The 15,358-nt window shown below is 39.2% G+C and overlaps 1 protein-coding gene across 2 annotated transcripts in view; it reads right to left on the reverse strand.

Annotated features, from left to right (window-relative positions):
• The window catches only part of ntrk3b (neurotrophic tyrosine kinase, receptor, type 3b), a 166,138-nt gene that overhangs the window by 122,413 nt on the left and 28,367 nt on the right, over positions 1-15,358 (reverse strand). For both annotated transcript variants that reach the window (XM_019258391.2, XM_019258392.2), the window contains exons 2-3: positions 12,771-12,845; positions 9,723-9,794 (exon numbers count right to left, since the gene is read on the reverse strand). In XM_019258391.2, the coding sequence (XP_019113936.1) occupies positions 9,723-9,794; positions 12,771-12,845 (147 nt within the window). The remainder of the gene's footprint in view (positions 1-9,722; positions 9,795-12,770; positions 12,846-15,358) is intronic.

Genomic DNA, 15,358 nt, shown 5'->3' on the forward strand with positions numbered 1-15,358 from the left:
TAACACAATCATGATCCATATTTAATCAGCATTGCCTAGTTTTACAGTTTTGACTGCAGTTTCCTGTGCCCGGTGTGTTGTGCTGGACATACTCACTGAGAAAGACTTAAGGTAGCCATTATAAGAATGAGAGTGAATGAGAGTTTTAAAACACCTAAGCCTTGATTTCACTTCACAGACCCAGAAGCTCTGTCCACTAGTCATACTGCCAGTGCTTTTATCATAAAATGGCACAACAAGGCTTTGTTCTCATCTACAGTACACTGTATATAAAAGTAAAAATGAAAGAGTCCCACTCACAGAATAAAGATCCAGTAATAGCAGCCGCATTACTTGTTAATTAAAGCTCCAAAGCTCACTATTTTTTAGGAATAATATGCTTAGCATGGATGCTATTTCTTATCAGCACCCTATTTCATATGCTTTATGCTACATACACTTACCCCCAAGAGCTTTCATGCTGCATTTGCAAAGGCTAACTCTGTCTCATTATACTTCTTAACACATTTCACCAGCTTGCCTGGGCTTCAGAATAACTCTCCAGAATGGTTAAAGTCCACTTTTTGAACTATGGGGCTATTCCACCAGTAAAGGGTTACGGTGTCAGGAGAATGTTTTTTTTTTTTTTTTTAAATGATTTGATACAGGTATACTAGTTCGTCTTGCCATTGAGACCAAATGAAAAAAGAACCATTTAACATGCACTTAACAATTCACCTTTCTACAGTAGTCAGGGTAGCATCATGGCTGCAGAACTCATGTAACAGAAAAAAAAGTCAGTTCCTTTCATTGCTAATGGGTCAAAACAGTTTTTGGTTGAGATGATCTCCTGCATTACACTGGACACTTCTCTGCTTCCATTAGCAGCCCCGAGTGTGAATAGAAGATGCTTGACACAGTCAGTATACAGTATCAGGGGTTTAGCATTCATTTACACCTTGGAGATCACCACTCTATTTTTAAATTCCTGTGGAGGCGCCACGCAGAACACTTCAGAGACTGCAGGTGTCATCTGGGTAACCGTTTTACCGGCATCAGCCACAGCCTGAAGTGAGCAGGGTACCTGAAAACCTGAAGGAGTATCTTTTTCAAAGAGACACGGAGGAGGAGGAAGAAAAAGTGGGCTTTTCTAAAGGAATGCTGAAGAGAAAGCAGTAAGTTTTAAAGCCTCAACAAGGTAAACAGAGAATAATCCAACTTCTAATTAAAGGTGGTCTAAGGAGAGCCGGCCAGCTGACCTGGGTATAAAAGTGACATTTAGGAATAAAAATACAAAAAATTTTAAAAAATTAAAAACACATAGCTGGGAAATATAATGAGAGTCTCTCCACTTCCCTTTCCCTGTGGGGAGTGACCTTTCCGACTCCCTGGTGACAACGTTTCCTCTAGATTTATTGGCCCTTTCCTTTGGCTGTGCTGGAAAAAAGAGAAGAGTCGCCTCACCATCCAGACACTGACCTTTAATTTGACATGGGCAGAGACAAGCACGGCGCTCGATGCCTGACCGGCCGGCAGCATCTAATAGAAAGCTGGACCCAACAGTGGCAGAAATAAGTTGAAAGCCCCAAGACCTTGTAGTGATGCCTTTGTTGACTTCAGAGCAGCCGCCCCATATGCAAAGGCTCAGTCCTTGCTGCATAAGCCCAGGGTTCGAATCCGACCTGTGGCTCTTTCCACATGTCATTCCCTGTCTCTCCCTCCCCACATTCCTGTCACTCTTCAGTGACAGGAATGTGAAACAAACTTGGAATCAAACTTGGAAAGGCCAAAAAAAAAAAGAAGAATGATGAATGTAGCAGAGCAATAACATTCATACATACACACGGAGCGATCAAAGGGAGCAGCAGAAGAGGAAGTGATTTCTGAAAATGACACTGACAGGTCTCCTAGTTAGCAGTCAGCTATTGTCTTCAAGTGTTAATCAAAAGGTAGAAGTCACCCTGTCTCGTGACATGTCACAAATCACATTAGGGGAAATATTTGTTTAGAGAGTTAGATGAGACACTGACACCACTTTCACATGTGTATATTAAATATGGAGCACCCAGGTAATCTAGCTCAACACCAAGACTAGAACCAGAGAAAGAGTTAGCCTGGCTCTGTCCAAAGGGCAGAAATACACCTACCAGCATTATCACAGTAAGTCAAGACAAAAGTCACTGTTCCAAGACAAGAAGTGTGTGTGTGTGTGTGTGTGTGTGTGTGTCTGTGTGTGGACTGGACAAACATATTCACAACAGCAGGTAAAGTTTTTGAATGGATTATTGGATTATTTAAATGGATCAAGTGTTACACTCTTGAGGCTCCTAGAGAGAGTGTTGCATTATGGGTTTATTCTTGCTAGGCTAATGAGAGTTTCTTCAAATCGACAAACCAGAGACAGACTCATCAGTCAATCAGCAAAGAATTACAGCTGTCACAAAATGTCACTATGAGGAGTTGAATAGACAAAAAGACAGTCTGAAAAATTATCTGCAATATAAAATTGTCTGATTATTTCAAGAGCCTGACAGGACAGTCTGTGAGTAGACATTTGTTTAAAAGTATGTTTAAATGTTTTAGAGAGATTCATTTAAAACGTATTTTTCCAGAACAGATGTTGGGAAATAGTCGTCTTGTAATCAACATCATTGCATATTCAGGCCAATGTTGTATTCCTTTAAGGTCTGAGCAACAAGCAGGCCACGAATCCTGATAAAATGAGTCAGGTTATGTAAAGGGTTAATGGTCAAGTACATACACAGTTATTAGAGGGAAAAAAATATTTGTGGATGCATGTCCTCACCCAAAGCCGAGGTGAAAGCGGTGCATTTTAAACTGCTGGGACACAATCCTGCATCGTATGACTATTTTTCACAGGTATGTGTCCTCTGTCTGCCTGACCAAGCAAAGCAAGGTCATACCACTACTTCACAAATGCTTGTAACTGTGCTAGTGTGGGAGAAACGCAAATGGAGCCGGCCACAATGAGCAATAAGCATTAATGACTAAATAATAATCAAGCTAACACAGTACAATCCCATTGCCGTACTGAGACAACACAATCAATTAATGTAAAATGAATCTCCATAGCAGCACTACAGAGGATGAGGTCCATTCACTGTGATCATTGCCAATGCAGGCTGTAAGAAGTGAAGCACAAAACCTTTAGTAGCACCAGGTGTGGGTGTCTGTTTGCTATCTCAAAGACCATTCTGAAGGAGATTAAAGCATTCATACAATTACTATTATCTAAAGACATTTCACAAGGGCTCTTGTACTTTATATCTCCACCATCACATTCAGCAGGTAAGAGTAAAGCTCCGATTGGCAATCAGATGCTACAGATCCTGTAAAGAAAGAAAAAAGTCAATTTCTGACACAATGACAACAACAATTGAGCTCAGGCTACCAAACATCTACAGAAGCACTCTGACATAACAACTATTGAAGGATACTTTAAAAGGAACTGGTGAGAGAAGATTTGATGTAACAGATATTCTTCAGAGTTCAGTTTAACACAATAGCGAGTCTGGTTGTTTTACCCTTCTATTCTTGAAAGAGAGCAAGAACTGAGTAGTTAACTCATTTGTTTTCAGAGAGCACATCACTTTTAGAGTTTCTTTTTTGTGAATAGAAGTCTACTAAATGGAAAATCATAAACAGCCACATCATGGGCGGACTGGGACAAAAAATCTCGTGCGCCATAGATGCGCCGTGCGCACTAGCCTAACCAGACAGTAAAATAAAGTACAAATCACAAAACATGTGTTGCAACAATCAATAATACAGATTTTTTTAGTGGCACAAAGTAGAACTTTAACGCTTGCAAACTGCATCCTCACTTCTACAAGCAAACTGCCCCACAGAAGCCTACAGACAACAAAGAGCCATTACTGGAAAATAGCCTACAAAAATGTTAATTATTTTTGTGGTGTGAAATTAAGATCTAAAAATTATCAAGGGAACCATTTCCCCCTGTTGACTAGTATCTCCATCTTCCACACATAAGCAGTTTGGTGGCTCACATTTGGGTAGTGAAGGGTGGAGATGTTGGACAGGCACGGATTGAAATATGGATTACAGACAAGACTGCTGGTTTACAAGTTACGTCTCAGCAGCCACCGATGTAACCGTAGACTTACTGGCAGTCATTTTCTGCAAAGACTGTGCAAAATATTACTGATCATTCCTTTAATGTCCCTTTATGGTACTTAAGAGGTTCAAGGCTGTTTCATCAGTTTCTCCAGCCACAACAATTGGTGAGATGGGATTTGCTGCTGAGTCACTGGTGCCGCTGAGGGTAATATGTTTACTTGATGAGTGGTCTTTTTAAAGACAGATATCCCACAGAAACATTTTTAAATTGCTTGACTAGAGAAAAGTTTTCATCTTAAGAAAATTTCTTATGAAAGAACTTGATAGCCTTTAGAGCCTACAATATACGACTTAGGAACAAATTGTAAAAACACTGAAATAGGTTGTTATTTGTGATTTTATGATATATCTTTGCGTTTTATGTGAGGAAAAATACAACCTGACATGAATTAAACATACAAGCTCAGGGGGTTTATCCATTAGCACAGGAAGTGAGAGGCTGACAGGGCTTCAGGTCGCCCTAATAGTGACTTCAAGTGCTATGAGCTGTGGCAATCAGCTACCTTGTCTTTCTTTCTTCACATTTTCAATGTGTGAAGTGATTTGCTAAAGGTGATCTCCTGCTATTCAAATAATGGTTTTGAGTAATGCTGACCTCAGGCTTCTAAAGCAGAGATGTTTTGTTTGAGAGACAGTGAGCTCAAATAGTTGTTTTTAATTTTGAAATTAGGTTTAATTAAGTCATTTAAATGACTGTGGGGACGTCTTCAGCACCAAGAACAGTGCCAAGGCTGTTTATGTTATGGGGTTAAAGGGCTGGTAGTTGGGAGTTTCAGATGTACACTGACCACTGATGTATCTTATTATGCAATATGTATAGCTTTGCATAAAGCATGATGATCAAGTTTGTATTTGTTAGTACTGTACCGCTTCGTGTGTGGTCAGCCATGCGGTTGGTTGATGCAGATAATGCATTCCGACATTTTCTTGGAGCCTCTATGCTACAGTGCGGTAATATTATTTCAAGTATATTTCAAGTTTCATATATAACTATAGGAAATTCACGACATAACATCAGCCAGTTCTTTATAATATTTGCATATGTGTAAGTAGTCGTGTGCATGCATGTATCCAAGGCATTTAAAACATTAGGAATATAGTTTCTAGGACACAGAGATAGACACATGTGAGGTAGAATCTTGTGCTTTTAGTGCACACATAGAAGAAGTGTGTAAGATCTAGGGAGCTATTTAAATAAAATAGCAGAAATTGAATAATAATAACTGACTGTAGTTTCAGTTTATTACCTGCCATTCTCTATCGTGTTTATTGTTGGGTGCAGTGACCTCTGACTATGACCACTGGCTGCTTGTAGTAACTGTCAGGATATCAGTTTGTAACACTAATTGTAAATCATTCACTAGACAGGCATCAGGTGGGTGTTTATAAAGTAAATATAGATGTTTGTTGATGTCCTGTTTACAACTTGCAAGCACATTAATTCGTTGTTGCTCAAATATTTGTGTGTTTTAATCACAGTCTCGAGCTCTATACTGACATGCGCAATTCACCTTCATGTCATTTAGCTGATCTTTCATCTGTGTTGTCGTAGCAGAAAATTAGAGGTTCTGTGTCTTCAGAACACATCAGCGGGCTACAGAGGTAATGAATATACTGGCTGCTAGATGGAATAAATCTCACCACTTCTTTTATGCACCAATGTCCTGCTCATCACAAAAAAGTGTTCTCTCTGAAAATGGTGAAATGTAGTTAGGTTTATTTTTAGCTTAAATTAAATATAGTGGGCCATGGAGGTTGCTTCATAAATGACAGATCTGCTTTGACAAAAGCTATTATGAAGCAAACAAGGTTACAAAAAAGTATAAATATAGCTGAGTTGGCTTCCAAATAAAGTCTATAAACAGATATATATGGACTCTGTAAACAAGGGACCAAGATTTTAGTACCTAAAGCTTTCTGGTTTCCATTTGTAATCCAAGTAGTATTAACAAGACACATTTTGAGCAGGCTTTGGTTGTACGCAGGTAAACAGTCCATGCTGAGCAAAAGAGGTAGAACTCAGGGGCCAAAATGCGATCTCAGAACCCAATCAGCTATTGTCTGATGACAATGTATCTGCTTTCATTCAATCATTTATCCATTCGTTAAGCAGCTCCTTCAGCAACAGGCTGCTACTCCCACCATGTAAGCAGGAACCCTAGCATGACTTTTTTACTTCATGACTTTTTTCTCTATATTTCTTATCCACCTTGTGCATACAAGCTGCTGTAACAATTGAATTTCCCCAGTGTGGGAATCTTAAAATTCTGTTTACAGATACCTATATATAAATTAGCAGAAATGTTTTCTTTTTGCATATGAAGTTGCTAATCAGACTGCAGAGGACGTCTTTGATACTGTTTTCCAGATGTCCACAGGCTACACCTGAAGCCCTGAAACATCCGTCCAAGATTGATTTCTCATGAACCCGGCAGATGTTGCACACTGTTTCTGATGCTTTTTTATGCTGTACTGTACTTTTGTTTGTTTGTTTGTTTGTTTATTTGAACATCTGTTAGACAGACTGTAATTGCTGTGATATAATATTCAGCTTGTTGCTGAATATTCATACAATACTCATTGTTGTTTTGAACATTCACCCTGAAAAAACTTCTATCACTGTTATAAACACATAATTAAACACAAATGCCATCACTTCCTGACCAGTCACTGTGACTTGGACTATAACAGTAACATGACTAGCTGATACCAGAGCTGTGTGGGAGAACTGATGTAATTAGTGCCACTATGTAGTAAAAAGTAGGTATTTGCTAAAACATCAGACAGAAGGTGGTCAATAGGAGCACGTGTCAATTTACACACGGGCATTAGGTCAGTACCAGTAACTGATAGAGTAAAAGTTAAAGTACAAGTGGCTGTTTGGTGAGTACCACCACCCTTCTGTTCTGACACATACTGCAGTTTGCGACGATAACAGAGCAGATTTACCACTTCAAACACTCAGTGAACAATGTGTCTGATTTCAGACCAACGTAAAGAAAAATCAGCTTTTCTTTTCTTGCTGGCAACTATCAGTTTTCATCACTATCCAGCTAACTAGTTTATTAAATATAAGCATCATGAGCCAGTTGAAAAGCTATCTCAAGCTTAATGTTTCACTGTCTTGGATTAAATTAATTAATGGTATCATGCTGAAAGCCTGAGACTAAAGCTGTATGTCCCGAGCAAAACATTTATTGATATATGATTTATGGAGAAAACATGGAAATAATAATAATAATAATTTTAAAAAAGGGTTCTTGTGTACACAGTGTAAAGCTAGTCCTAGTATTTCTAACAAAGCCAATCCTATCAGTAGCCCTATCAATTGCTTTTGCAATCATGGACAATTGCTCAGACCCAGAGGGTTTTGATTAGGACTACGTGATGTGTTTCAAATATAAGGCTATCTGACATAACAAGTTGGGCGGGGGTTACTGGAGTGAACTGGTACAGGGTTTTAACTAGCCTACATCTGACAACATTCAGGAGCAGCTCCCTCACAGTGGGTAAATACTGCATTGTGGATGTGCTACACAGGACCAAGCCTTTTTAATATTACCTCCAAACCCACAAAATAATGTAGATTAAATGTTGCTTGACTTTGAAATGCACTCAGATTCTGCTGTAAGTAAGTAAGAAACACCCTAATGTTAGCAGCCTAGGTTAGAGCAGACCAACGATAACTTATTCTTTCACTCTTGAAAAGAGAAATCACCTTCCATACACTTTGTATAGAGTATCGCTACAACCCCATGCACACCACTTTAACATGCTGACAGGCCTGCTGTGTCTTGTTACGGTTGCTGAGCTATCACTCAGGTGTTTTTGTTATTTTTCTGAGGAGGCATTCAGCGAATTGTGAATTCTCAAGTTAGGTATGTAACACATGGATATACAAAATGATACATGTCCAGTAAAAGAAAAAACTGCGGCACTTGGGTGTGTTACTTACATTCTCATTCAACATTATAAATGATGTCCATAATGTGTATGATTTAGTTCACTTTTGTCTGAACGTGTGATGAAGAGCTTCAGTTCTCTCCACAAAATGAGTAACCAGTTGAGTGCCTGATGGCCCGGGCTTTGAGCATCCCTGTCTGACACAGACATCAATGAGGTCGGTCTTCTGAGGCTAAGCTTAGGCATAATAATTAATCTTCTTTGACATCATCATCCTCGGTGTCACCTAGCAACCATCCATCTGCATTAACAAGACCACAAAAGAGGCCTGTCATGGACTGACTAGGGTGGGGTTTTTACTGATTACAATGCAAATGCCTCCTTGTTGAAGTAAAAAACGTAGTGGGGGGCTAAATCCACTGATACTACCGTTTCTATTTGTGTGATTATTCACATATATAGTCAGAATCTAAAAAGAAGTATACACAGTACTGGAACTTTGGAGAAACACATCGCTTTTTGACTTTAGCTTTTTATTTTTGGTTTCCATTATAATGATCACTAACTGGGGGTCTGAACTTCACACTCTTATTACACCACAGGTGGGAGAAAGAAAGAAGACAGAAGAAAAAAAAAGGCATCATCATCCTCTCAACCAATCTTTTTATATATATTTTACACATTTTGGATCCCTACCACTGCACAGCAATTATGTTTAGTAAGAAGAAGGGAGGAAGAGGTGAGAAGATTACATTAAATTTGTTTTCAGTCTTGTGTTGGCAGAAAATTATAGTTAAAACTTTGATTAAATGATGATGAGCTCAATTAGTTCAACTAATCACAACTAGATAAAGAGAAAAACACAAACTTTTTTTAGAGACATCTACACACCACAGTGTGTGCATGTGTAAGCTGATACTCAGATGCCCAAGATGCTCAGTTCATAACACAACAGAAAGGTGATAATCAGACTAGTCTTTTCTGCCTCACTAACAGACAAGATCAGCTTCTCACATGCTGTATTTACTTCAGCAATCACATTATGAACTACTGCTTGCTATCGCTCTGTCTCTCTCTCTCACACACACACACACACACACACACACATAGTGCTAGATGCACAGATTCAAGCCTAACAGCAGTAATCCACAGAGGTAAAAAGGAGACCAAACTGCCTCTCAAGTGACAACTGGAAATTGCAAATGGCAACGTGTTCAGGTAAAAGACTGCTACTGAGTTCCTCACCGTGTTTACCCCTGGAAATTGGGGAATAACAGGCTGTCATACGGGGTGACACATCAGCCTTTGTTAAAGAAATTACCTTGTTCTGCGCCCAGCTCTCTGATGCTCGGCCTTCTGCACAAATTGTCCATTTGGTGAGTGCCGGCTAAATGGAACTGCGTCTTTGGCATGTTGCTCTACCGAAGCACAAAGAACTGGGGCAGATAGGAATCCAATTATCCGAGGCAAATAATGGATGTCTCATTTAAGATGTGCGGTTCTTGCGGCAGTAACGGCAATAGCAAATTTTTCCGAAAGCCAGTCTCTATCAACTGCATCATCTTCTGTTCGACACTAATTCATCTATAGCCATATACTACGAGCTGTCAAGCACTGCAGATCATAACAAATATATTGAGGGCGCAGAAAACATGGTTGTCAAGGATAGAATATTTACTCACATGTAGCGTAGGTGTGGATTCTGAGCGAACGCACGAGCCTGGATCACCCACAGGTTGCAATTCATGATAGTTCTGAAATGAAAAAAATACAGATGAAACTGTGAAACCATCTAAGCGAAAACATTTCTTTTACAAGCGTGGGCACACACACACACACACACACACACACACACACAACACAGTATTAGTGTTATGATCATGTAACTGCCTCATCTTGTTCTCTTCTCCCTTATTCTGGTCTTTTTTGTAAACACATTTAATTAACATTTATAACAGATTTAACTCACTATTATGTCTAAATGTGTTTTTCTTTTTGAAAATGTTTTGAAAACTGCAAATTATCCAGTTTTAAAATGGTGCTCTCATAAAAAGGAAACAATAATGCAGCACTGGTTCATTTCAGCCCCCTGTAACAAATCTGAATAGTTCCTTGCCTATTCCAATTACTTTAACTTTAATCTGCAGGTGTACACCCTGCGGACCTAACACTGAAATGGAAATTCACTTTGAATCATCTTTTGATAAAATATTTGTGAACTTATGTGTGTAACACAAATGAAACCTTTGATTTGAGCATACATTCCTTCATTGTGTATAGAGTGAAGAAATTAAAATAGTCCTCATTTCACTGGGGACCCCGTGGAATCCTCTCAAGGACTCCTGGAAATCCCAGCGCCCCAGTTTGGGATTCACTGTTCTGGGCTACAATGGTAATGACTTCTAATCTTGTAATCACAGATGTCTCTCTCCAAAGAAGTCATTGACATCATCAGTGAGCGCCTCATAACGCAGTGTGCTCATTATACCCAGCTGCTGGTGCCAATTATCTCCTAGAAGTCTGATCACATCTCTGCGGTGTTTGACTCACTTTTCATCACCCAAAAGTTCCCAAAGTGGGGCCCTCGGGAACCTTATGATGGGTTTCATACAAAAACTGGGAACAATAATTTCACTATTATTTAATCCTGCTGGAAATTAACCAAAACATGTACAAGCATGTACATGGACAAGAACTGAGCTTCGGTTATTATCCTCCCAGCCGTGATGACCACAGTAATGGCAGTTATATTGAACACAGTCATCCCTGTAAACAGCAGTAATTTTATGTTTGCTGCTTTTAAAGTGTGGTCTCAAACAAGTCTTAAAATGTTGGACTTAAACACATTCTCTTTGTGTCATTTTGTTTTCAAATCACACAGAGAAGCAAATGAAAGGCCACAGCACTTCATTAAAATGTTTATTTTAATTGAAGGGTGCTTTTGTACTCCCTTGAAACCACACTGCCTATCCTTTCTTATTTATCCTGATTGTGTTTGTGGAGAAGAATCAAATGCTTGCCAAATAAAATCAGATAAAAGACAAGAGAAAAATATACTGTAACATGCAATGCCAAAGTGCAAGTGACTAAATAAAAGCACACATTTTAGCACATATGTTAGCACAATGGTGCACCAAAGCAACAGGGTTAGTCTGGTTGTAATCTTTGTGGTTTATTCAAACACATTTTCTCAATTGAGATTAGAAAGAGGCATTAAATTGATTCTACAAGTATCTTATTCCTCTGTGCCATGGAGCTCCATTGTTGTCCAGCAACTATCAAAAAGACATCAGAGAGCCACAGTGTTATACTGGTGTGACATGTTCCTTCATTACCATGAGCACACACTGTTCATTTTGACTCAACCCCACATAATACCCGATAGTGCACCAAATGTGTATTAATTCACATCTGAAAATGGTTCCAAACAAATGCACTAGCACTCCTGTACCTGAACTACAGTGTACATTATAGTTCCCTGCTGTTTAAGGAAATTATAGCCTTTTCAAAAACGAAATTTGTGACCTATTTTTACAGTATTATATCCTCAGTAGGAACCAGTGGGCTGATAGTTTTGTTCTTTTCATGGGATTTGTTGACAGGAAAACTATAAACTATAACCAGCCAGATTTGATGAATGATGAGGTAATATATCAGCACACAACAGTACAATATAACAATAAATAGATGAGTAATAGTCAGTTTGTAAGTAAGTCAGTTTGTTATTCGTTTGTTATCTTTTTTCATTATTTTCAAGTAAAGGTTAAAGAGGTAAAATGTCAAATTAAGTGGTGTATGGTATCCTAGAGTAACTTTTTCCTCACTTATCCCTCCATACTGCTAAAAGCCCCACAAGGCAGTATCACACAAAGGTAACAGCCTTCCTTGACTCCAGCAGGGAGGAGCCAGTGTCCCCAGACAAGGCAGCAGGAGAGAGGTGGTGGTAATGAGAAAAATGCTAATTTAGTGGTGGAGACATTGCACTTGGCCTCCCTGATGAGGGATCAAGGGGATCAGGGGAGAGGCCAAGTCTGACTTTGGAGGGCAAAGGAGAATACGGTTCTCTGTAGAAAGAGAAAAAGAGAAGGCAGCGGCTATAGGGAGGAGTGGTGGGGGGCGAGGAATGTAAAGGAGACGTCTTCATAGTGTAGGGTAGCAAAGCAGGAAATGAGCGTATCATTGCTTTAAGAGGTGAAGAGAGAATTAAAGGGAAAAAAAATCACAACACAACAGCAGGGACCCCTAATTCAATTTCCCCTGCTGCTTTTTAGCATTATTTGATCAGTGGCTAAGCAAAGCGAAGGGGATGTTCCACCAGCGTATGACAGTCTAGAATTAAAAGCTTGTTTAAACATCAGCTTGTGTTTGGATCAGAAACACACCCTTCAATCGCCCGTCTCTGCATACACCCCTGCAACACCTTGTCATCTCCTTTGAGAATTATCCAGGATTGTGTCACATTCAGAGAAGTGTTGGACATCAAATCCAGATGTGTCGTTGCTGTGGCTGCCTGCAGCCACTTGTACTCTGAGCTAAATTACTGCTCTCATGTCAAACCGTTGGCCGCTCTGCAGCGAGCAGGCGGGCAACCTGATAGAAAACAGGGATTAATGGTGGTACAGGTTCCACTGTCCTTTTCTAGATCTGCAACACAGTAGGACCAAAATACACTTAAGTGTCCATCACTTGTCTCCCCTCGCACCCCTCCAGATAACAGTATCAACACTCACAGTCTCTGTAGTCCGGTGTAGAGCTCCATATCGACGTCTCTCAGAGTCTGCAATCCTGTCCAGTTCTCTATGTGTCTGTGAACAGAAAGAAAGAGAATGGTAAATGAGAGGTTCCTGTTCATTCGAGGAGAAAGAAAAACAAACAAGGAAATATGACTTGAAGAAACTTCTTTTTTTCCAAGTTGCAAAGTAACTGGCTATGTGTTGTCAAAGTTTTTGAATCCATATTCATTTAAATTGTAATTATTGGAACAGTTCAGACAGACTGCTCTCTGCTGCCCTCTGATAGATTTAATTGCCAAGAGGCAGCTTCTGAAGCTTAATCTATGTGAGGGAAAGAGAAAGGGGACAGACCAAATAAACAGTCCAGATAACTTTACTTCTGCTAATACTATCACTACTCTTTCTACGTGGTGGGATAAAGTGAAGCTGGAGCCTTTAAATTAGCTTCAGGGAAAAAAGAGCATTTGTAAATGATTTGTTTGTTATGGTTTGGAAATGAAATAGGCAACACACATAGGGCACACTGATTTCAATTAAGGCAGGGAAATGAAGGGATGTAGCAGAGGTATTGTTGCTTTGTTTTGGAAAGAGGAAAATATGATTAAACACTAAAGGGAAGTTCATCCAAAATGTCAATTTCTAATCAATGCCGACACAACAATCATAGAGACACATAGGCCTTTTCTTAAATAGCAGAATGGCAGCTGAAGTAAGCCTACACACACGTTATAGAGACACATTAAAATGTACCATCCATTCCCATGCACACACAGAGACACATACCAATCTTGCAGCCTAAGTCTAAAATTTGAACTGCACTCACGTTCATCTTTCAGTATGAGTTCTGGGATCAGATAGCAGTTTGTATTTTATGACAACAGCAGGAAAATAACATTTCTGCATTTGGTTTTGGCAAAACCTGTGCTCCTGTAGCATATCTTTTGGCTCATGTGCATCTGGTGCACAATGATGAGGCAGCATCTGAGACATCCTGTTTATTTGAGGACTGCGCTCCGGGGAGCATTACCTGCTCTTGTGGGGAGGAGGATACAGGTCTGCCAAATGTAACCAGGACTGGTGGAACCCCACCATGCATGACTTTATTGTCTACTACCGGGTTGCCATTTTATCTGACAGGTGGAGGCAGTTAACCGCAATAGTAATGCTTTTTCAGGATGTTTTTCCCAGTTTTTTAAATTGTGGCTACACCCAGAATTATTCTTATCATAATGTGAGCTCAGTCACAGGAAATTGAGCTTGGATTTGCCAAATGCTTTCAGATATCTGAATGTGCAAACAAAATCTGGTTTGTGCAGGTGAAGTCGTAACTAAGAGTTTTTTTTTTACATTGGGTTTGTTTGTTTTATTCAAAACTTCAAAACTATTTGAGCTACCAAAAATGCCTAAAGAAGAGTAACATACATACTTTAACTATTTAATTATGACAATTGTTACAACAATTAGATAGCACATCTAGCTCACTAAAAATGATCCATAAACTAACATGAACACATAGATGAATCACTTTTACAAACTAGGAGTGGGACAAAAGTTTTATTAGCAGCAACACTGCCAATTATATCGTTCACAAATTAACATTTTCTCACATGACCTTCATCCACTTAGTATCTTCTCATAACATCTGGCTTTTGACAGTGACAAGTAAGAAAGTGGTCTACTTAAAATGTCTCTGTCAATCCTGAAATGTAAAATTGACAGAGAAAACTGCTGAAAACTGCCTGGACAGGCAGAAGGGATCACGAGAGAAGCGCAGAGTTGATTGCATCTTACGACTGAAGCCGTACTATCGTGGAGCAGTCATGCATGGACCAAGAGAGAGCTACAGTACAGCAGCTTTCCATGTGTAACCATTCACAGACTCAGAAAAAATGCTTCCGGGCCACTGTGACTGAGGTGATAAATGACAAAATTAAAAGTAAAGTGACTATTAAAAATACACCCCATCTGACTATTCAGTTAATATAATAATTATTATTACAAAGGTGAAACAACATTGCTATTTTTTTACAACATTCATCTGAATTTGTTTAAAATTTGTCATTACCAAAGATAACAAAAAAAGAATGTTCTAAATAGGCTGCTTAAAATTTCTGGCACATTTACGTTTTCTGGTTTTAAAATCTGGTCCAATTGAATTTGTAATTAAACAGCCCTGTTTTATTGTATTCACAGGCTCTCTTTCATGTTGCAGTCTCACTCAAACAGATTATTTAATGGTCAAACTGATCAGGGATCAGATAAATGGTACAACCGCTCATGCTATGAGATAGCATGTGCGAAATTACTGGAGACACTTTTTCCTGTCACTTTAATGAGACAAGGAGAACGGCGGTTAATTTCAGTGAAGCTTAATTTCCCTGATTATCACACATGACAGACCCAGTAAAAGACTACTTACACAAATGTAGTTGGGCAGAGTAAAGCTTACGTATGCATCTTAGAGAGTGAGATGAAATGTTTTTAACATCCAGATATGCTATCACTATCATAATGTAAAGACCCTAAAGGCTCAAAGTGTTGCTGAAAACGTACGTGAGCTGCCGGCAGAGTAACATGGCTGATGT

Source organism: Larimichthys crocea, chromosome VIII (genome assembly GCF_000972845.2).
Source record: "Larimichthys crocea isolate SSNF chromosome VIII, L_crocea_2.0, whole genome shotgun sequence".
NCBI lineage: Eukaryota > Metazoa > Chordata > Actinopteri > Sciaenidae > Larimichthys > Larimichthys crocea.